This window comes from Cherax quadricarinatus, chromosome 69, assembly GCF_038502225.1.
Source record: "Cherax quadricarinatus isolate ZL_2023a chromosome 69, ASM3850222v1, whole genome shotgun sequence".
Classification (NCBI taxonomy): Eukaryota; Metazoa; Arthropoda; class Malacostraca; order Decapoda; family Parastacidae; genus Cherax; species Cherax quadricarinatus.
This window is the reverse complement of record NC_091360.1, coordinates 17,402,436-17,426,351: the sequence shown is the minus strand read 5'-3', so window position 1 is coordinate 17,426,351 and position 23,916 is coordinate 17,402,436. Positions and strand designations below refer to the sequence as shown.

At 46.2% G+C, this 23,916-nt stretch overlaps 1 protein-coding gene across 3 annotated transcripts in view; it reads left to right on the top strand.

Annotated features, from left to right (window-relative positions):
- Positions 1 to 23,916, top strand: part of LOC128701834 (GDP-L-fucose synthase-like) — a 143,558-nt gene that overhangs the window by 104,885 nt on the left and 14,757 nt on the right. For all 3 annotated transcript variants that reach the window (XM_070099860.1, XM_070099859.1, XM_070099861.1), the window contains one exon: positions 11,502 to 11,649. In XM_070099860.1, coding sequence (XP_069955961.1) covers positions 11,502 to 11,649 — 148 coding nt within the window. The remainder of the gene's footprint in view (positions 1 to 11,501; positions 11,650 to 23,916) is intronic.

Sequence of the window (23,916 nt, the reverse complement as noted above, 5' to 3'; positions counted from 1 at the left end):
GTGTTAGGTAAGTGTTGTGTTAGGTAAGTGTTGTGTTAGGTAAGTGTTGTGTTAGGTAAGTGTTGTGGTAGGTAAGTGTTGTGGTAGGTAAGTGTTGTGTTAGGTAAGTGTTGTGTTAGGTAAGTGTTGTGGTAGGTAAGTGTTGTGGTAGGTAAGTGTTGTGTTAGGTAAGTGTTGTGTTAGGTAAGTGTTGTGGTAGGTAAGTGTTGTGGTAGGTAAGTGTTGTGTTAGGTAAGTGTTGTGTTAGGTAAGTGTTGTGTTAGGTAAGTGTTGTGTTAGGTAAGTGTTGTGTTAGGTAAGTGTTGTGGTAGGTAAGTGTTGTGGTAGGTAAGTGTTGTGGTAGGTAAGTGTTGTGTTAGGTAAGTGTTGTGGTAGGTAAGTGTTGTGGTAGGTAAGTGTTGTGTTAGGTAAGTGTTGTGTTAGGTAAGTGTTGTGTTAGGTAAGTGTTGTGTTAGGTGTTGTGTTAGGTAAGTGTTGTGGTAGGTAAGTGTTGTGGTAGGTAAGTGTTGTGGTAGGTAAGTGTTGTGGTAGGTAAGTGTTGTGGTAGGTAAGTGTTGTGGTAGGTAAGTGTTGTAGTAGGTAAGTGTTGTGGTAGGTAAGTGTTGTGGTAGGTAAGTGTTGTGTTAGGTAAGTGTTGTGTTAGGTAAGTGTTGTGTTAGGTAAGTGTTGTGGTAGGTAAGTGTTGTGTTAGGTAAGTGTTGTGTTAGGTAAGTGTTGTGGTAGGTAAGTGCTGTGGTAGGTAAGTGTTGTGGTAGGTAAGTGTTGTGGTAGGTAAGTGTTGTGGTAGGTAAGTGTTGTAGTAAGTGTTGTGGTAAGTGTTGTGGTAGGTAAGTGTTGTGGTAGGTAAGTGTTGTGGTAGGTAAGTGTTGTGGTAGGTAAGTGTTGTGGTAGGTAAGTGTTGTGGTAGGTAAGTGTTGTGGTAGGTAAGTGTTGTGGTAGGTAAGTGTTGTGGTAGGTAAGTGTTGTGGTAGGTAAGTGTTGTGGTAGGTAAGTGTTGTAGTAGGTAAGTTATAACGAGGATTATTTGGTAGGGCTGAAAGCGGGTGGTTAAAGATAAACTTCTTCGGAGGCTTCTTTCTTTATTGTTAAGTCGTGGTGGGTACACAGGCTTGTGTTGTGCCCATGGCCCGGGAAGGGCCATCCCACGAGAGAGAGCTGGGAGTACTTGTGTCTTGCTGCTAGGCCGCTGTGTGTGTGAGTGCGAATGGGCTCAGCCTCCCACTGACCTGGGTGAGCCTACAGAGGGCAGCACCTAAATGCCGTGAAATATGAACTAAGCTGGCAGACAGCATGGGCTGTCTGTGCAGACAGTACAGGCTGTCTACAAAGTGTTGAGGTAGGTAAGTGTTGTAGTAGGTAAGTGTTGTGGGAGGTAAGTGTTGTGGTAGGTAAGTGTTGTAGTAGGTAAGTGTTGCAGTAGGTAAGTGTTGTGGTAGGTAAGTGTTGTGGTAGGTAAGTGTTGTGGTAGGTAAGTGTTGTGGTAGGTAAGTGTTGTAGTAGGTAAGTGTTGTGGTAGGTAAGTGTTGTGGTAGGTAAGTGTTGTGGTAGGTAAGTGTTGTGGTAGGTAAGGGTTGTGGTAGGCAAGTGTTGTAGTAGGTAAGTGTTGTGGTAGGTAAGGGTGTGGTAGGTAAGTGTTGTTGTAGGTAAGTGTTGCAGTAGGTAAGTGTTGTGGTAGGTAAGTGTTGTGGTAGGTAAGTGTTGTGGTAGGTAAGTGTTGTGGTAGGTAAGTGTTGTGGTTGGTAAGTGTTGTGGTAGGTAAGTGTTGTGGTAGGTAAGTGTTGTAGTAGGTAAGTGTTGTAGTAGGTAAGTGTTGTGGTAGGTAAGTGTTGTGGTAGGTAAGGGTTGTGATAGGTAAGTGTTGTAGTAGGTAAGTGTTGTGGTAGGTAAGTGTTGTGGTAGGTAAGTGTTGTGGTAGGTAAGTGTTTTGGTAGGTCAGTGTTGTGGTAGGTAAGTGTTGTGGTAGGAAAGTGTTGTGGTAGGTAAGTGTTGTGGTTGGTAAGTGTTGTGGTAGGTAAGTGTTGTGGTAGGTAAGTCTTGTGGTAGGTAAGGGTTGTGGTACATAAGTGTTGTGGTAGGTAAGTGTTGTGGTAGGTAAGTCTTGTGGTAGGTAAGTGTTGTGGTAGGTAAGTGTTGTGGTAGGTAAGTGTTGTGTTAGGTAAGTGTTGTAGTAGGTAAATGTTGTAGTAGGTAAGTGTTGTGGTAGGTAAGTGTTGTGTTAGGTAAGTGTTGTGGTAGGTAAGTGTTGTGGTAGGTAAGTGTTGTAGTAGGTAAGTGTTGTGGTAGGTAAGTGTTGTAGCAGGTAAGCGTTGTAGTAGGTAAGTGTTGTGGTAGGTAAGTGTTGTGGTAGGTAAGTGTTGTGGTAGGTAAGTGTTGTGGTAGGTAAGTGTTGTAAATAAAGAAAATGTCACAAGAGAGCGAATATAGAGAGGAAAACGACATAATAAATTGGCGCGACTATTAAATAAAATAACCTTAGTAATATCCGTTACAATTTTATACATGGAAGGAATATAATATAATATAATGTAATATAATATAATATAATATAATTAATGTTAAGCGCTAATCCCATGCAGGTCATTCAGCGTAAGACTTGGTGGAGGCTTGAAGCAACACACACCCCAACTTATGCCTAGAACAGATTAACTCGGTGGCACTCGATGTATGCACAAGGCTTATTCCTCTAAGAAAAAGGAGGAGTAGATGTAAAATAGAAAGAGACAGGCGCTCCCTTTACAGGCGACGGAAAAGAATAACAGAGCGGCTAAAAGAGGTCAATATATCTGAAATGCGTAGGGAGACACTGGTCAGAGAAATAGCAAACATCGAACTTAAGCTAAAGGAATCTTATAGGAGTCAGGAATCGCGGGAAGAACTAAAAGCCATAAATGAAATCGAAAGAAATCCAAAGTATTTCTTCTCCTATGCCAAATCAAAGTCGAGAACAACGTCCAGTATTGGGCCCTTACTTAAACAAGATGGGTCCTACACAGATGACAGCAAGGAAATGAGTGAGCTGCTCAATTCCCAATATGACTCAGTTTTTAGCAAGCCGCTAACCAGACTGAGAGTAGAAGATCAAAATGAATTTTTTATGAGAGAGCCACAGAATATGGTTAACACAAGCCTATCTGATGTTATCCTGACGCCAAATGACTTCGAACAGGCGATAAATGACATGCCCATGCACTCTGCCCCAGGGCCAGACTCATGGAACTCCGTGTTCATCAAGAACTGCAAGAAGCCCCTATCACGAGCCTTTACCATCCTATGGAGAGGGAGCATGGACACTGGGGTCGTCCCACAGGTACTAAAAACAACAGACATAGCCCCACGCCACAAAGGGGGCAGTAAAGCAACAGCAAAGAACTACAGACCGATAGCACTAACATCCCATATCATAAAAATCTTTGAAAGGGTCCTAAGAAACAAGATCACCACCCATCTAGAAACCCATCAGTTACACAACCCAGGGCAACATGGGTTTAGAACAGGTTGCTCCTGTCTGTCTCAACTATTGGATCACTACGACAAGGTCCTAGATGCACTAGAAGACAAAAAGAATGCAGATGTAATATATACAGACTTTGCAAAAGCCTTCGACAAGTGTGACCATGGCGTAATAGCGCACAAAATCCGTGCTAAAGGAATAACAGGAAAAGTCGGTCGATGGATCTAACAGAACACAGAGAGTAGTAGTCAACAGAGTAAAGTCCGAGGCAGCTACGGTGAAAAGCTCTGTTCCACAAGGCACAGTACTCGCTCCCATCTTGTTCCTCATTCTCATTTGTGACATAGACAAGGATGTCAGCCACAGCACCGTGTCTTCCTTTGCAGATGACACCCGAATCTGCATAACAGTGTCTTCCATTGCAGACACTGCAAGGCTCCAGGCGGACATCAACCAAATCTTTCAGTGGGCTGCAGAAAGCAATATGAAGTTCAACGATGAGAAATTTCAATTACTCAGATATGGTAAACACCAGGAAATTAAAACTTCATCAGAGAACAAAACAAATTCTGGCCACAAAATAGAGCGAAACACCAACGTCAAAGACCTGGGAGTGATTATGTCGGAGGATCTCACCTTCAAGGACCATAACATCGTATCAATCGCATCTGCTAGAAAAATGACAGGATGGATAATGAGAACCTTCAAAACTAGGGAGGCCAAGCCCATGATGACACTCTTCAGGTCACTTGTTCTATCTAGGCTGGAATATTGCTGCACACTAACAGCACCTTTCAAGGCAGGTGAAATTGCTGACCTAGAAAATGTACAGAGAACCTTCACGGCGCGCATAACGGAGATAAAACACCTCAATTAATGGGAGTGCTTGAGGTTCCTGAACCTGTATTCCCTGGAACGCAGGCGGGAGAGATACATGATTATATACACCTGGAAAATCCTAGAGGGACTAGTACCGAACTTGCACACGAAAATCACTCACTACGAAAGCAAAAGACTTGGCAGACGATGCAACATCCCCCCAATGAAAAGCAGGGGTGTCACTAGCACGTTAAGAGACCATACAATAAGTGTCAGGGGCCCGAGACTGTTCAACTGCCTCTCAGCACACATAAGGGGGATTACCAACAGACCCCTGGCAGTCTTCAAGCTGGCACTGGACAAACACCTAAAGTCGGTTCCTGATCAGCCGGGCTGTGGCTCGTACGTTGGTTTGCGTGCAGCCAGCAGTAGCAGCCTGGTTGATCAGGCTCTGATCCACCAGGAGGCCTGGTCACAGACCGGGCCGCGGGGGCGTTGACCCCCGGAACTCTCTCCAGGTAAACTCCAGGTAAACTCCCTCTGCTGAGTGCCAGACAAGCGCGTTTCCTATTTGTACTCACCTGTACCGTACCTGGAAGGAACGTGAATGTGGTGTAAGTGAACACAACAACAATCGCTGGGTGTTCACCTCTGAATATTGTCTATACCCAGGAAACTCGACAAGCAGTGAGACAATCATAACTCTTGATTTATTATTTTTATTATTACCTGGAGTTTACCTGGAGAGAGTTCCGGGGGTCACCGCCCCCGCGGCCCGGTCTGTGACCAGGCCTCCCCATCTTCCCAATACCTCTAACTCTCCATTTAATAACTCTCCTCTCCTATTTTTAACTGTCAAATCCATTTGTTCCCTAGGCTTCCTCAACTTATTAATCTCACTCCAAAACTTTTTCTTATTTTCAACAAAATTTGTCGATAACTTCTCACCCACTCTCTCATTTGCTCTCTTTTTACATTGCTTCACCACTCTCTTAACCTCTCTTTTTCTGCCATATACTCTTCCCTCCTTGCATCACTTCTACTTTGTAAAAACCTCTCATATGCTAACTTTTTCTTCCTTACTACTCTCTTTACATTATCATTCCACCAATTCCTCTTCTTCCCTCCCGCACCCACTTTCCTGTAACCACAAACTTCTGCTGAACACTCTAACACTACATTTTTAAACCTACCCCATACATCTTCGAACCCATTGCCTATACTCTCACTAGCCCATCTATCCTCCAATAGTTGTTTATATCTTACCCTAACTGCCTCCTCTTTTAGCTTATACACCTTCACCACTCTCTTACTTGTTGCTTCTATTTTCCTTGTATCCCCTCTACCTTTTACTCTCACTGTAGCTACAACTAGGAAGTGATGTGATATATCTGTGGCCCCTCTATTAATATGTACATCCTGAAGTCTACTCAACAGTCTTTTATCTACCGATACATAGTCCAACAAACTACTGTCATTACGCCCTATATCATACACTATCTTGTATATTTATTTATCCTCTTTTTCTTAAAACACGTATTACTTATAACTAAACCCCCTTTCTATATAAAGTTCTCCCATTATCATTTACACCTGGCACCCCAAACTTACCTACCACACCCTCTTTAAATGTTTCTCCTACTTTAGCATTCAGGTCCCCTACCACAATTACTCTCTCACTTGGTTCAAAGGTTCCTATACATTCGCTTAACATCTCCCAAAATCTCACTTCTCTACACTCCTCTCTTCTCCAGGTGCATACACGCTTATTATGACCCACTTTTCACATCCGACCCTTATTTTAATCCACATAATCCTTGAATTTACTCATTTATATTCCCTCTTCTCCTTCCATAACTGGTCCTTCAACATTACTGCTACCCCTTCCTTAGCTCTAACTCTCTCAGCTACTCCTGACTTAATCCCATTTATTTCCCCCCACTGAAACTCCCCTACCCCCTTCAGCTTTGTTGTGCTTAGGGCCAGGACATCCAACTTCATTTCATTCATAACATCAGAAATCATCGGTTTCTTGTCATCCGCACTACATCCACGCACATTCAAGCATCCCAGTTTTATAAAGTTTTTCTTCTTCTCGTTTTTAGTAAATGTCTACAGGAGAAGGGGTTACTAGCCCATTGCTTCCGGCATTTTAGTCGCCTCATACGACACGCATGGCTTACGGAGGAAAGATTCTTTTCCACTTCCCCATGGACAACAGAGAGAAAAAAAACAAGAACAAGAGCTACTAAAAAAAGAAGAGAAACCCTAGATGTGTGTATGTATGTATGTTTGTGGTTCGGACATGTAGAGAGAGAATGGAGCGAAACAGAGTGAAGGCGGGGTAGGGGTCGGCCTAGGAAAGGTTGGAGGGAGGGGGTAAAGGAGGTTTTGTGTGCGAGGGGCTTGGACTTCCAGCAGGCATGCGTGAGCTTGTTTGATAGGAGTGAGTGGAGACAAATGGTTTTTAATACTTGACGTGCTGTTGGAGTGTGAGCAAAGTAACATTTATAAAGGGGTTCAGGGAAACCGGCAGGCCGGACTTGAGTCCTGGAGATTGGAAGTACAGTGCCTGCACTCTGAAGGAGGGGTGTTAATGTTGCAGTTTAAAAACTGTAGTGTAAAGCACCCTTCTGGCAAGACAGTGATGGAGTGAATGATGGTGAAAATTTTTCTTTTTCGGGCCACTCTGCCTTGGTGGGAATCGGCCAGTGTGATAATATAATATAATATGTATATATATATATATATATATATATATATATATATATATATATATATATATATATATATATATATATATATATATATATATTGATTGAACTTTGTATAGAAAGGGGTTTAGTTATAGGTAATACATATTTTAAGAAGAAGAAGATAAATAAGTATACAAGATATGATGTAGGGCGAAATGACAGTAGTTTGTTGGATTATGTATTGGTAGATAAAAGACTGTTGAGTAGACTTCAGGATGTACATGTTTATAGAGGGGCCACAGATATATCAGATCACTTTCTAGTTGTAGCTACACTGAGAGTAAAAGGTAGATGGGATACAAGGAGAATAGAAGCATCAGGGAAGAGAGAGGTGAAGGTTTATAAACTAAAAGAGGAGGCAGTTAGGGTAAGATATAAACAGCTATTGGAGGATAGATGGGCTAATGAGAGCATAGGCAATGGGGTCGAAGAGGTATGGGGTAGGTTTAAAAATGTAGTGTTAGAGTGTTCAGCAGAAGTTTGTGGTTACAGGAAAGTGGGTGCGGGAGGGAAGAGGAGCGATTGGTGGAATGATAATGTAAAGAGAGTAGTAAGGGAGAAAAAGTTAGCATATGAGAAGTTTTTACAAAGTAGAAGTGATGCAAGGAGGGAAGAGTATATGGAGAAAAAGAGAGAGGTTAAGAGAGTGGTGAAGCAATGTAAAAAGAGAGCAAATGAGAGAGTGGGTGAGATGTTATCAACAAATTTTGTTGAAAATAAGAAAAAGTTTTGGAGTGAGATTAACAAGTTAAGAAAGCCTAGAGAACAAATGGATTTGTCAGTTAAAAATAGGAGAGGAGAGTTATTAAATGGAGAGTTAGAGGTATTGGGAAGATGGAGGGAATATTTTGAGGAATTGTTAAATGTTGATGAAGATAGGGAAGCTGTGATTTCGTGTATAGGGCAAGGAGGAATAACATCTTGTAGGAGTGAGGAAGAGCCAGTTGTGAGTGTGGGGGAAGTTCGTGAGGCAGTAGGTAAAATGAAAGGGGGTAAGGCAGCCGGTATTGATGGGATAAAGATAGAAATGTTAAAAGCAGGTGGGGATATAGTTTTGGAGTGGTTGGTGCAATTATTTAATAAATGTATGGAAGAGGGTAAGGTACCTAGGGATTGGCAGAGAGCATGCATAGTTCCTTTGTATAAAGGCAAAGGGGATAAAAGAGAGTGCAAAAATTATAGGGGGATAAGTCTGCTGAGTATACCTGGTAAAGTGTATGGTAGAGTTATTATTGAAAGAATTAAGAGTAAGACGGAGAATAGGATAGCAGATGAACAAGGAGGCTTTAGGAAAGGTAGGGGGTGTGTGGACCAGGTGTTTACAGTGAAACATATAAGTGAACAGTATTTAGATAAGGCTAAAGAGGTCTTTGTGGCATTTATGGATTTGGAAAAGGCGTATGACAGGGTGGATAGGGGGGCAATGTGGCAGATGTTGCAAGTGTATGGTGTAGGAGGTAGGTTACTGAAAGCAGTGAAGAGTTTTTACGAGGATAGTGAGGCTCAAGTTAGAGTATGTAGGAAAGAGGGAAATTATTTCCCAGTAAAAGTAGGCCTTAGACAAGGATGTGTGATGTCACCGTGGTTGTTTAATATATTTATAGATGGGGTTGTAAGAGAAGTAAATGCGAGGGTCTTGACAAGAGGCGTGGAGTTAAAAGATAAAGAATCACACACAAAGTGGGAGTTGTCACAGCTGCTCTTTGCGGATGACACTGTGCTCTTGGGAGATTCTGAAGAGAAGTTGCAGAGATTGGTGGATGAATTTGGTAGGGTGTGCAAAAGAAGAAAATTAAAGGTGAATACAGGAAAGAGTAAGGTTATGAGGATAACAAAAAGATTAGGTGATGAAAGATTGAATATCAGATTGGAGGGAGAGAGTATGGAGGAGGTGAATGTATTCAGATATTTGGGATTGGACGTGTCAGCGGATGGGTCTATGAAAGATGAGGTGAATCATAGAATTGATGAGGGAAAAAGAGTGAGTGGTGCACTTAGGAGTCTGTGGACAAAGAACTTTGTCCTTGGAGGCAAAGAGGGGAATGTATGAGAGTATAGTTTTACCAACGCTCTTATATGGGTGTGAAGCATGGATGATGAATGTTGCAGCGAGGAGAAGGCTGGAGGCAGTGGAGATGTCATGTCTGAGGGCAATGTGTGGTGTGAATATAATGCAGAGAATTCGTAGTTTGGAAGTTAGGAGGAGGTGCGGGATTACCAAAACTGTTGTCCAGAGGGCTGAGGAAGGGTTGTTGAGGTGGTTCGGACATGTAGAGAGAATGGAGCGAAACAGAATGACTTCAAGAGTGTATCAGTCTGTAGTGGAAGGAAGGCGGGGTAGGGGTCGGCCTAGGAAAGGTTGGAGAGAGGGGGTAAAGGAGGTTTGTGTGCTAGGGGCTTGGACTTCCAGCAGGTATACATGAGCGTGTTTGATAGGAGTGAATGGAGACAAATGGTTTTTAATACTTGACGTGCTGTTGGAGTGTGAGCAAGGTAACATTTATGAGGGGGTTCAGGGAAACCGCCGGGCCGGACTTGAGTCCTGGAGATGGGAAGTACAGTGCCTGCACTCTGAAGGAGGGGTGTTAATGTTGCAGTTTAAAAACTGTAGTGTAAAGCACCCTTCTGGCAAGACAGTGATGGAGTGAATGATGGTGAAAGTTTTTCTTTTTCGGGCCACCCTGCCTTGGTGGGAATCGGCCAGTGTGATAATAAAATATATATATATATATATATATATATATATATATATATATATATATATATATATATATATATATATATATATATATATGTATATATATATGTATATATATATATATATATATATATATATATATATATATATAAATATATATATTTATATATATTTATATATATATATATATATATATATATATATATATATGCATGTGCTTGCCTGTGTAGTGTGACCTAAGTATAAGTAGAAGTAGCAAGACATACCTGTTATCCAGCGTGTTTATGAGACAGAAAAGAGACACCAGCAATCCTACCATCATGTAAAACAGTTACAGGTTTCTGTTTCACAGTCACCTGGCAGGACGGTAGTACCTCCCTGGGAGGTTGCTGTCTACCAACCTACTAAAAAGGACAACAACATATAAACTGCATTAGTAAGAGCGACGGGTCTGTGCCATATGAGAGGTGTCCTGGCCCGAAGTACCTGGCAGCTTTCTATTGAAGAGGGAGAATTCCCATGGGACCGAATAAGTTTGAGATGTAGGAAGACCACAAGCGCAGTAAGTTATTAATTCTGAAGCAAAAGAAAATAGATGTCATCATGTCCGTCTGCTTCAGTTGGCTTACAGAAAGTGATGTGAGTTACAGGAGTGTGAAGGGCAAGTGATAACCTCCTTGAAAGTGAGAGGTAAAATCGGATGGTGCCGACTTCCTCCTAGGTTTGCAATGAAAGAATTAAAGAAAGAAATGTAGCCCTTAAAATATACTTTGCATCAACGTCAACTGCAAGAACGAGAGCAGCATTTGAAGGGAACTTGTCAGCGAACCTCTGTATTTTTTTCCAGACTGTGTACATAGAAGTAGCTATAGTGATAGAGACACGTAAGATCAACAAACACGTTTCGCCACCCATACAATACGACTGGTATGCACTCTCATCAGTTCAAAAACTAGGAACTGGATCGAAGTTTTGTTGTAACTGTAGCTGTTCGAGGTAGAACGTTTCGAACGCACAGGACAAGCACATTCAGGAGGCTACCAGGATACACACATAACCGAGGGTCAGGGGATGGCAATCGTTCCTGCAGACAGAACAGAGATGGTACGGAGGCGCAACAACTCGTCTGCAGATAATAAAGCAGGAGGAACATCAGGAAAAGAGGCATGGTGCGTATATGAAGCACCCAGTAGGCTCGCTCAGACTGCCAACGGGACGAATGAGGAGGTCGGGAATAGGAATGAGAACCAATGAGAAGAGGGAAGTGATCTGTCATGAAAATCATTTAACACTGGCCAAAGTCCAGTGATATAGAAGACCATATAGAGAAAGCTATACAGGAGAGAGTTCGAGTGGCCGTAGCAAGCAGTGTGACGCTAGATGTGGAAGAGGGAGCTGGAGTGGAGAGACATTGGCAGCTGCCAGGATGAGAAAAGATGGAGAGAGAGAGAGAGTAGCTGTCTCATGGGAAGAAGTAATCCAAGTGGGGACAGAGGGAGGGGAGGCGGTCTCCCACCCAGGCAGGATGAGCAGAAAAACAAACACTTTCACGGAACGCGTTAATTATAACTAGATCAGACTGTCACTGTTTAAGGTGCCTTCAGTAGTATCTGTTTTGCCCGTCTTTACAATATTACAATCACGTCTGCTATTAAGAAAATGGAGCTGTTTATTCAGCGTGTGTGTCACATTCTACACCCACTTTTAGCAATAATTCTCATATTCCTTTTAAGAATTATTGACTATTGTATATAAAATAAAGTCATTGCATTTCCAGGTGTACACAGCCAAAAAGAACGGGACACCTGTGACTGTCTGGGGGACAGGAAGACCTCTGAGACAGTTTGTGCACTTTCTGGACTTGGCAAAGCTGATAATATGGACTCTGCGAGAATATAAGGAAATAAGTCCCATTCTACTCTCAGGTAAGTTTATATATAGTCAGGAAAAAAAAAATTGGCAGTGAAGTGTAGCATTCTTTAATGTTATATAATATACTAAATGAAACAGGAAATATTTTTTCTTGTTTTGGATAAATAATAATATTTACGACATAAATCCGGACATCATAACCAGCAGGAAGACCACTGCAGCCGACCTTTATTTTTTATAATATTTAATATCCTGCCTAAATGTGTCACCTTCCACAGTGTGGAGGTGTGGGTATCACTGAGTCACCTTCCACAGTGTGGAGGTGTGGGTATCACTGAGTCACCTTCCACAGTGTGGAGGTGTGGGTATCACTGAGTCACCTTCCACAGTGTGGAGGTGTGGGTATCACTGAGTCACCTTCCCACAGTGTGGAGGTGTGGGTATCACTGAGTCACCTTCCCACAGTGTGGAGGTGTGGGTATCACTGTGTCACCTTCCACAGTGTAGAGGTGGGGGTATCACTGTGTCACCTTCCACAGTGTGGAGGTGGGGGTATCACTGAGTCACCTTCCACAGTGTGGAGGTGTGGGTATCACTGAGTCACCTTCCCACAGTGTGGAGGTGTGGGTATCACTGAGTCACCTTCCCACAGTGTGGAGGTGTGGGTATCACTGAGTCACCTTCCCACAGTGTGGAGGTGTGGGTATCACTGAGTCACCTTCCCACAGTGTGGAGGTGTGGGTATCACTGAGTCACCTTCCCACAGTGTGGAGGTGGGGGTATCACTGAGTCACCTTCCCACAGTGTGGAGGTGGGGGTATCACTGAGTCACCTTCCACAGTGTGGAGGTGGGGGTATCACTGAGTCACCTTCCCACAGTGTAGAGGTGGGGGTATCACTGTGTCACCTTCCCACAGTGTGGAGGTGTGGGTATCACTGAGTCACCTTCCCACAGTGTAGAGGTGGGGGTATCACTGTGTCACCTTCCCACAGTGTGGAGGTGTGGGTATCACTGAGTCACCTTCCCACAGTGTGGAGGTGGGGGTATCACTGTGTCACCTTCCCACAGTGTGGAGGTGTGGGTATCACTGAGTCACCTTCCCACAGTGTGGAGGTGTGGGTATCACTGTGTCACCTTCCCACAGTGTGGAGGTGGGGGTATCACTGAGTCACCTTCCACAGTGTGGAGGTGGGGGTATCACTGAGTCACCTTCCCACAGTGTGGAGGTGGGGGTATCACTGTGTCACCTTCCCACAGTGTGGAGGTGTGGGTATCACTGTGTCACCTTCCCACAGTGTAGAGGTGGGGGTATCACTGAGTCACCTTCCCACAGTGTAGAGGTGGGGGTATCACTGAGTCACCTTCCCACAGTGTAGAGGTGGGGGTATCACTGAGTCACCTTCCCACAGTGTAGAGGTGGGGGTATCACTGAGTCACCTTCCCACAGTGTAGAGGTGGGGGTATCACTGAGTCACCTTCCCACAGTGAGGAGGTGTGGGTATCACTGAGTCACCTTCCACAGTGTGGAGATGTGAGTATCACTGAGTCACCTTCCACAGTGTGGAGGTGTGGGTACCACTGAGTCACCTTCCACAGTGTGGAGGTGTGGGTATCACTGAGTCACCATCCCACAGTGAGGAGGTGTGGGTATCACTGAGTCACCTTCCACAGTGTGGAGATGTGAGTATCACTGAGTCACCTTCCACAGTGTGGAGGTGTGGGTACCACTGAGTCACCTTCCACAGTGTGGAGGTGTGGGTATCACTGAGTCACCTTCCACAGTGTGGAGGTGTAGGTATCACTGTGACACCTTCCACAGTGTGGAGATGTGAGTATCACTGAGTCACCTTCCACAGTGTGGAGGTGTGGGTATCACTGAGTCACCATCCCACAGTGAGGAGGTGTGGGTATCACTGAGTCACCTTCCACAGTGTGGAGATGTGAGTATCACTGAGTCACCTTCCACAGTGTGGAGGTGTGGGTATCACTGAGTCACCATCCCACAGTGAGGAGGTGTGGGTATCACTGTGACACCTTCCACAGTGTGGAGATGTGAGTATCACTGAGTCACCTTCCACAGTGTGGAGGTGTGGGTATCACTGAGTCACCATCCCACAGTGAGGAGGTGTGGGTATCACTGAGTCACCTTCCACAGTGTGGAGATGTGAGTATCACTGAGTCACCTTCCCACAGTGTGGAGGTGTGGGTATCACTGAGTCACCTTCCACAGTGTGGAGATGTGGGTATCACTGAGTCACCTTCCCACAATGTGGAGGTGTGGGTATCACTGAGTCACCTTCCCACAGTGTGGAGGTGTGGGTATCACTGAGTCACCTTCCCACAGTGTGGAGGTGTGGGTATCCCTGAGTCACCTTCCCACAGTGTGGAGGTGTGGGTATCACTGAGTCACCATCCCACAGTGTGGAGGTGTGGGTATCACTGATTCACCTTCCCACAGTGTGGAGGGGTAGGTATCACTGAGTCACCTTCCAAAGTGTGGAGGTGTGGGTATCGCTAAGTCACCTTCCCACAGTGTGGAGGTGTGGGTATCACTGACTCACCTTCCAAAGTGTGGAGGTGTGTGTATCCCTGAGTCACCTTTCCACAGTATGGAGGTGTGGGTATCACTGAGTCATCTTCCCACAGTGTGGAGGTGTAGGTATCACTGTGACACCTTCCACAGTGTGGAGGTGTGGGTATCATTGTGACACCTTTCACAGAGTGGAGGTGTGGGTATCACTGAGACACCCTCCACAGTGTGGAAGTGGGAGTATCACTGTGACACCTTCCGCAGTGCGGAGGTGTGGGTATCACTGTAACACCTTCCCACAATGTGGAGGTGGAAGTATCACTGTGACACCTTCCCACAGTGTGGAGATGTGGGTATCACTGAGTCACCTTACCACAATGTGGAGGTGAGGGTATCACTGTGACACCTTCCCACAGTGTGTAGGAGTGGGTATCAGAGAGTCACCTTCCCACAGTGTGGAGGTGTGGGTATCACTGTGACACCTTCCCTCAGTGTGGAAGTGTGGCTATCACTGAGTCACCTTCCCACAGTGTGGAGGTGTGGGTATCGCTTAGTCACCTTCCCACAGTGTGGTGGTGCGTGTATCACTGGGTCACCTTCCCACAATATGAAGGTGTGGGTATCCCTGAGTCGCCTTCCCACAGTGTGGAGGTGTGGGTATCACTGAGTCACCTTCCCACAGTGTGCAGGTGTGGGTATCGCTGAGTCACCTTCCCACCGTGTGGTGGTGTGGGTATCCCTGAGTGGTATCACTGAGTCACCTTTCCAGAATGTGTAGGTGTGGGTATCATCGAGTCACCTTCTCACAGTGTGGAGGTGTGGGTATCACTGTGACACCTTCCCACAGTGTGGAGGTGTGGGCATCACTGAGTCACCTTCCCACAGTGTGATGTGGGTATCACAGTGACACCTTCCCACAGTGTGGAGGTGTGGGTATCACTGTGACATCTTCCCACAGTGTGGAGCTGTGGGTATCACTGTGACACCTTCCCACAGTGTGGAGGTGTTGGTATCACTGAGTCACCTTCCACGGTGTGGAGGTGTGGGTATCACTGTGACACCTTCCCACAGTGTGGAGGTGTGGGCATCACTGACACACCTTCCCACAGTGTGATGTGGGTATCACTGTGACACCTTCCCACAGTGTGCAGGTTTACCTGGAGAGTTTACCTGGAGAGAGTTCCGGGGGTCAACGCCCCCGCGGCCCGGTCTGTGACCAGGCCTCCTTAGGTCAGTGTCCCAGGATGCGACCCACACCAGTCGACTAACACCCAGGTACCCATTTTACTGATGGGGAACATAGACAACAGGTTGAAAGAAACACGTCCAATGTTTCTACTCTGGCTGGGAATCGAACCCAGGCCCTCGCCGTGTGAAGCGAGAGCGTTAACCACCAGGCCACCAGAGCCTGGTGTGGGTATCACTATGACACCTTCCCACAGTGTGGAGCTGTGGGTATCACTGTGACACATTCCCACAGTGTGGAGGTGTTGGTATCACTGAGTCACTTTCCACAGTGTGGAGGTGTGGGTATCTCTGTGACACCTTCTCACAGTGTGTAGGTGTGGGTATCACTGTGACACCTTCCCACAGTGTGTAGGTGTGGGTGTCAGTTTAACACCTTCCACAGTGTAGAGGTGTGGGTATCACTGTGACACCTTCCACGGTGTGGAGGTGTGAGTATCACTGCGACACCTTCCACAGTGTGGAGGTGTAGGTATCACTCAGTCACCTTCCCTCAGTGTGGAGGTGTGGGTGTCACTGTGACACCTTCCACGGTGTGGAGGTGTGAGTATCACTGTGTCACCTTCCACAGTGTGGAGGTGTGGGTATCACTGAGTCACCTTCCCTCAGTGTGGAGGTGTGGGTATCACTGAGTCAACTTCCCACAGTGTGGAGGTGTGGGTATCACTGTGACATCTTACCACAGTGTGTAGGAGTGGGTATCACTAAGTCACCTTCCCACAGTGTGGAGGTGTGGGTATCACTGTGACACCTTCCCACAATATGGAGGTGTGGGTATCACTGAGTCACCATCCCACAGTGTGAAGGAGTGCGTATCCCTGAGTCACCTTCCCACAGTGTGTAGGTGTGGGTATCACTAAGACACCTTCCACAGTGTGGAGGTGTGGGTATCACTGTGACACCTTCCCACAGTGTGGAGGTAGGGGTATCACTGTGACACCTCCCCACAGTGTGGAGGTGTGGGTATCACTGAGTCACCTTCCCACAATGTGGAGGTGGGGGTATCACTGTGACACCTTCCCACAGTGTGTAGGAGTGGGTATCACTGAGATACCTTCCCACAGTGTGGAGGTGTGGGTATCACTGAGTCACCTACCCACAGTGCGGAGGTGTGGGTATTGCTGAGTCACCTTCCCACAGTGTGGTGGTGGGGATATCACTGGGTCACCTTCCCACAATATGGGGGTGTGGGTATCCCTGAGTCACCTTCCCACGGTGTGGAGGAGTGCGTATCACTGAGTCACCTTCCCACAGTGTGCAGGTGTGAGTATCGCTGAGTCACCTTCCCACAGTGTGGTGTTGTGGGTATCTCTGAGTCACCTTCCACAGTGTGGAGGTGAGGGTATCACTGAGTCACCTTCCCACAATGTGTAGGTGTGGGTATCACTGAGTCACCTTCTCAGAGTGTATAGGTGTGGGTATCACTGTGACACCTTCCCACAGTGTGGAGGTGTGGGTATCACTGTGACACCTTCCCACAGTGTGGAACTGTGGGTATCACTGTGACACCTTCCCACAGTGTGGAGGTGTTGGTATCACTGAGTCACCTTCCACAGTGTGGAGGTGTGGGTATCACTGTGACACCTTCCACGGTGTGGAGCTGTGGGTATCACTGTGACACCTTCCACGGTGTGGAGGTGTGGGTGTCTCTGTGACACCTTCTCACAGTGTGTAGGTGAGGGTATCACTTCAACACCTTCCACAGTGTGGAGCTGTGGGTATCACTGTGACACCTTCCACGGTGTGGAGCTGTGGGTATCACTGTGACACCTTCCACAGTGCGGAGGTGTGGGTATCACTGAATCACCTTCCCACAGTGTGGAGATGTGGGTATCACTGTAATACCTTCCACAATGTGGAGGTGTGGGTATCACTGAGTCACCTTCCCTCTGTGGAGGTGTGGGTATCACTGAGTCACCTTCCCTCTGTGGAGGTGTGGGTATCACTAAGTCAACTTCCCACAGTGTGGACGTGTGGGTATCACTGTGACACCTTACCACAGTGTGTAGGAGTGGATATCACTGAGTCACCTTCCCACAGTGTGTAGGTGTGGGTATCACTGTGACACCTTCCCACAATATGGAGGTGCGGGTATCACTGAGTCACCATCCCACTGTGGAGGAGTGGGTATCGGTGAGTCACCTTCCCACAGTGTGGTGGTGTGGGTATCACTGAGCCACCTTCCACAATGTGTTGGTGTGGGTATCCCTGAGTCACCTTCCCACAGTGTGTAGGTGTGGGTATCCCTGAGTCACCTTCCCACAGTGTGTAGGTGTGGGTATCCCTGAGTCACATTCCCACAGTGTGTAGGTGTGGGTATCCCTGAGTCACCTTCCCACAGTGTGGAGGTGTGGGTATCACTGAGTCACCTTCCCACAGTGTGTAGGTGTGGGTATCCCTGAGTCACCTTCCCACAGTGTGGAGATGTGGGTATCACTGAGTCACCTTCCCACAGTGTGGATGTATGCGTATCACTGTGACACCTTCCTACAGTGTGTTGGTGTTTGTATCACTGTGACAACTTTCCACAGTGTGTAGGTGATGGTATCACTGTGACACCTTCCCACAGGGTGGAGGTGTTGGTATCACTGTGACACCTTCCTAAAGTGTGTAGGTGATGGTATCACTGTGACACCTTCCCACAGTGTGTAGGTGTTGGTATCACTGTGACACCTTCCTAAAGTGTGTAGGTGATGGTATCACTGTGACACCTTCCCACAGGGTGGAGGTGTTGGTATCACTGTGACACCTTCCCACAGTGTGGAGGTGTGGGTATCACTATGACACCTTCCCACAGTGTAGAGGTGTGGGTATCACTGTGACACCTTTCCGCAGTGTGGAGGTGTGAGTATTACTGCGACACCTTCCCTCAGTGTGGAGGTGTGGGTATCACTGTGACATCTTACCACAGTGTAGAGGTGTGGGTATCACTGTGACACCTTCCCACAGTGTGGAGGTGTGGGTATCACTGTGACACCTTCCACAGTGTGGAGGTGTGGGTATCGCTGTGACTCATTCCCACAGTGTGGAGATGTGGGTATCACTGTGACACCTTCCACAGTGTGGAGGTGTGGATATCACTGTGACACCTTCCCACAGTGTGGAGGTGTGGGTATCACTGTGACACCTTTCCACAGTGTGGAGGTGTGAGTATTACTGCGACACCTTCCCTCAGTGAGGATGTGTGGGTATCACTGTGACACCTTCCCACAGTGTGGAGGTGTGGGTATCACTGTGACACCTTCCCACAGTGTGGAGGTGTGGGTATCACTGTGACACCTTCCCACAGTGTGGAGGTGTGGGTATCACTGTGACGCCTTCCACAGTGTGGAGGTGTGGGTATCACTGTGACACCTTTCCACAGTGTGGAGGTGTGAGTATCACTGCGACACCTTCCCACAGTGTGGAGGTGTGGGTATCACTGTGACACCGTCCACAGTGTGGAGGTGTGGGTATCACTGTGACACCTTCCACAGTGTGGAGGTGTAGGTATCACTGTGACACCTTCCACAGTGTGGAGGTGTGGGTATCACTGTGACACCTTCCCACAGTGTGGAGGTGTGGGTATCACTGTGACACCTTCCACAGTGTGGAGGTGTGGGTATCACTGCGACACCTTCCCACAGTGTGGAGGTGTGGGTATCACTGTGACAATTTCCACAGTGTGGAGGTGTGGGTATCACTGTGACACCTTCCCACAGTGTGGAGGTGTGGGTATCACTGTGACACCTTCCACAGTGTGGAGGTGTGGATATCACTGCGACACCTTCCCACAGTGTGGAGGTGTGGGTATCACTGCGACACCTTCCCACAGTGTGGAGGTGTGGGTATCACTGTGACACCTTCAACAGTGTGGAGGTGTGGGTATGACTGTGACACCTTCCCACAGTGTGGAGGTGTGGGTATGACTGTGACACCTTCCACAGTGTGGAGGTGTGGGTATGACTGTGACAACTTCCCACAGTGTGGAGGTGTGGGTATGACTGTGACACCTTCCCACAGTGTGGAGGTGTGGGTATGACTGTGACACCTTCCCACAGTGTGGAGGTGTGGGTATGACTGTGACACCTTCCCACAGTGTGGAGGTGTGGGTATGACTGTGACACCTTCCCACAGTGTGGAGGTGTGGGTATGACTGTGACACCTTCCCACAGTGTGGAGGTGTGGGTATGACTGTGACACCTTCCCACAGTGTGGAGGTGTGGGTATCACTGTGACACCTTCCCACAGTGTGGAGGTGTGGGTATGACTGTGACACCTTCCCACAGTGTGGAGGTGTGGGTATCACTGTGACACCTTCCCACAGTGTGTAGGTGTGGGTATCACTGTGACACCTTCCCACAGCGTGGAGGTGTGGGTATGACTGTGACACCTTCCCACAGTGTGGAGGTGTGGGTATGACTGTGACACCTTCCCACAGTGTGGAGGTGTGGGTATGACTGTGACACCTTCCCACAGTGTGGAGGTGTGGGTATCACTGTGACACCTTCCCACAGTGTGGAGGTGTGGGTATCACTGTGACACCTTCCCACAGTGTGTAGGTGTGGGTATCACTGTGACACCTTCCACAGTGTGGAGGTGTGGGTATCACTGTGACACCTTCCCACAGTGTGGAGGTGTGGGTATCACTGTGACACCTTCCACAGTGTGGAGGTGTGGGTATCACTGTGACACCTTCCCACAGTGTGGAGGTGTGGGTATCACTGTCACACCTTCCACAGTGTGGAGGTGTGGGTATCACTGTGACACCTTCCCACAGTGTGGAGGTGTGGGTATCACTGTGACACCTTCCCACAGTGTGGAGGTGTGCGAATCACTGTGACACCTTCCACAGTGTGGAGGTGTGGGTATCACTGTGACACCTTCCCACAGTGTGGAGGTGTGGGTATCACTGTGACACCTTCCCACTGTGTGGAGATGTGGGTATCACTGTGACACCTTCCACAGTGTGGAGGTGTGGGTATCACTGTGACACCTTCCCACAGTGTGGAGGTGTGGGTATCACTGTGACACCTTCCCACAGTGTGGAGGTGTGGGTATCACTGTGACACCTTCCCACAGTGTGGAGGTGTGGGTATCACTGTGACACCTTCCACCAGTCTTCTTTGCAGGATTGCTGTTTAACTGATTCCACACTAAATACCTATTTTAATTAACTTTTGGTAACTGAAGAACACGGCTCGTTACTCGATCAATGCTAACCTCACTAGTTTAAAATCCCACCTACCATGGGTTCAAACCCCACTCGGTCTTTTCTTGTAGTGTCCCGTTTACACTGTCGAAACGTTCACGTGGATAAATGATTTAAAAAGCCGACAAGTTGATAAATGACTCATTTGTGCAATATATGGGTATCTTTATTCTGGAAACGTTTCGCCAACCAGTGACTTCTTCAGTCTAATGCAGAAAAAGATGGAAGATGAGGAGGAGTTTGAGTCCAGGCTGAGGGACTGATTACCTCAAACTCAGCTTTATCTTCCACCTACTTCTTCATTGAACTGAAGAAGCCTCTGACTAGTAAATACCATATATATTTTGTATATGTATCAACAGTAATTGTATATCATACCGCCGCCAGTCTTAACTCTTTCTATAGGACAAATATTCAGTCACTAGAGATCTATCCACTAAAATTTGTAACTTTCTTCTCTAGTTCAATTTTGTAACTCTTGCTTTCCATGTTGATAGTATTGCAGTGCCCAACTGCAGGTATATACCTTAGATACACCAGTGATGAGATCAGGGAGTGCATATACTCCCGGAGCCCGATCATCAGCCAGGCTCGTCCGGTGCTTGCCTCACCACCCAGGTAACACTACCAGTAGTGAGTGAATATTACCACACAGGTAACACTACCAGTAGTGAGTGAATATTACCACCCAGGTAACACTACTAGTAGTGAGTGAATATTACCACCCAGGTAACACTACTAGTAGTGAGTGAATATTACCACCCAGGTAACAGTACCAGTAGTGAGTGAATATTACCACCCAGGTAACACTACTAGTACTGAGTAAATATTACCACCCAGGTAACGCTACCAGTAGAGAGTGAATATTACCACTCTGGTAACACTACCAATAGTGAGTGAATATTACCACCCAGGTAACACTACTAGTACTGAGTAAATATTACCACCCAGGTAACGCTACCAGTAGAGAGTGAATATTACCACTCTGGTAACACTACCAGTAGTGAGTGAATATTACCACCCAGGTAACGCTACCAGTAGTGAGTGAATATTACCATCCAGGTAACACTACTAGTAGTGAGTGAATATTACCACCCAGGTAACACTACCAGTAGTGAGTGAATATTACCACCCAGGTAACACTACCAGTAGTGAGTGAATATTACCACCCAGGAAACACTACCATTAGTGAGTGAATATTACCACCCAGGTAACACTACCAGTAGTGAGTGAATATTACCACCCAGGTAACACTACTAGTACTGAGTAAATATTGCCACTCTGGCAACACTACCAGTAGTGAGTGAATATTACCACCCAGGTAACACTACCAGTAGTGAGTAAATATTACCACCCAGGTAACACTACCATTAGTGAGTGAATATTACCACCCAGGTAACACTACTAGTACTGAGTAAATATTGCCACTCTGGCAACACTACCAGTAGTGAGTGAATATTACCACCCAGGTAACACTACCAGTAGTGAGTAAATATTACCACCCAGGTAACACTACTAGTAGTGAGTGAATATTACCACCCAGGTAACACTACTAGTAGTGAGTGAATATTACCACCCAGGTAACACTACTAGTAGTGAGTGAATATTACCACCCAGGTAACACTACTAGTAGTGAGTGAATATTATCACCCAGGTAACACTACTAGTAGTGAGTGAATATTACCACCCAGGTAACACTACTAGTAGTGAGTGAATATTACCACCCAGGTAACACTACCAGTAGTGAGTGAATATTACCACCCAGGTAACACTTTTGTATTGAGTTAATATTACCACTCTGGTAACACTACGAGTAGTGAGTGAATATTACCAGCCAGGTAACACTTCTAGTAGTGAGTGAATATTACCACCCAGGTAACACTACTAGTAGTGAGTGAATATTACCACCCAGGTAACACTACTAGTAGTGAGTGAATATTACCACCCAGGTAACACTACTAGTAGTGAGTGAATATTACCACCCAGGTAACACTACTAGTAGTGAGTGAATATTACCACCCAGGTAACACTTCTAGTAGTGAGTGAATATTACCACCCAGGTAACACTACCAGTAGTGAGTAAATATTACCACCCAGGTAACACTACCATTAGTGAGTGAATATTACCACCCAGGTAACACTACTAGTACTGAGTGAATATTACCACTCTGGTAACACTACCAGTAGTGAGTGAATATTACCACCCAGGTAACACTACCAGTAGTGAGTGAATATTACCACCCAGGTAACACTACCAGTAGGGAGTGAATATTACCACCCAGGTAACACTACCAGTAGTGAGTGAATATTACCACCCAGGTAACACTACCAGTAGTGAGTGAATATTACCACCCAGGTAACACTACCAGTAGTGAGTGAATATTACCACCCAGGTAACACTACCAGTAGTGAGTGAATATTACCACCCAGGTAACACTACTAGTAGTGAGTGAATATTACCACTCTGCTAACACTACCAGTAGTGAGTGAATATTACCACCCAGGTAACACTACCAGTAGGGAGTGAATATTACCACCCAGGTAACACTACCAGTAGTGAGTGAATATTACCACCCAGGTAACACTACCAGTAGTGAGTGAATATTACCACCCAGGTAACACTACCAGTAGTGAGTGAATATTACCACCCAGGTAACACTACCAGTAGTGAGTGAATATTACCACCCAGGTAACACTACCAGTAGTGAGTGAATATTACCACCCAGGTAACACTACCAGTAGTGAGTGAATATTACCACCCAGGTAACACTACCAGCAGTGAGTGAATATTACCACCCAGGTAACACTACCAGCAGTGAGTGAATATTACCACCCAGGTAACACTACTAGTACTGAGTGAATATTACCACTATGGTAACACTACCATTAGTGAGTGAATATTACCACCCAGGTAACACTACTAGTACTGAGTGAATATTACCACCCAGGTAACACTATTTGTATTGAGTGAATATTACCACCCAGGCAACACTACCATTAGTGAGTGAATATTACCACTCTAGTAACACTACCAGTAGTGAGTGAATATTACCACCCAGGTAACACTACCTTTAGTGAGTGAATACTACCACTCAGGTAACACTACCAGTAGTGAGTGAATATTACCACCCTGGTAACACTACTAGTACTGAGTGAATAATACCACTCTGGTAACACTACCAGTAGTGACTGAATATTACCCCCCAGGTAACACTACTAGTAGTGAGTGAATATTACCACCCAGGTAACACTACTTGTAGTGAGTGAATATTACCACCCAGGTAACACTACTAGTAATGAGTGAATATTACCACCCAGGTAACACAACTAGTAGTGAGTGAATATTACTACCC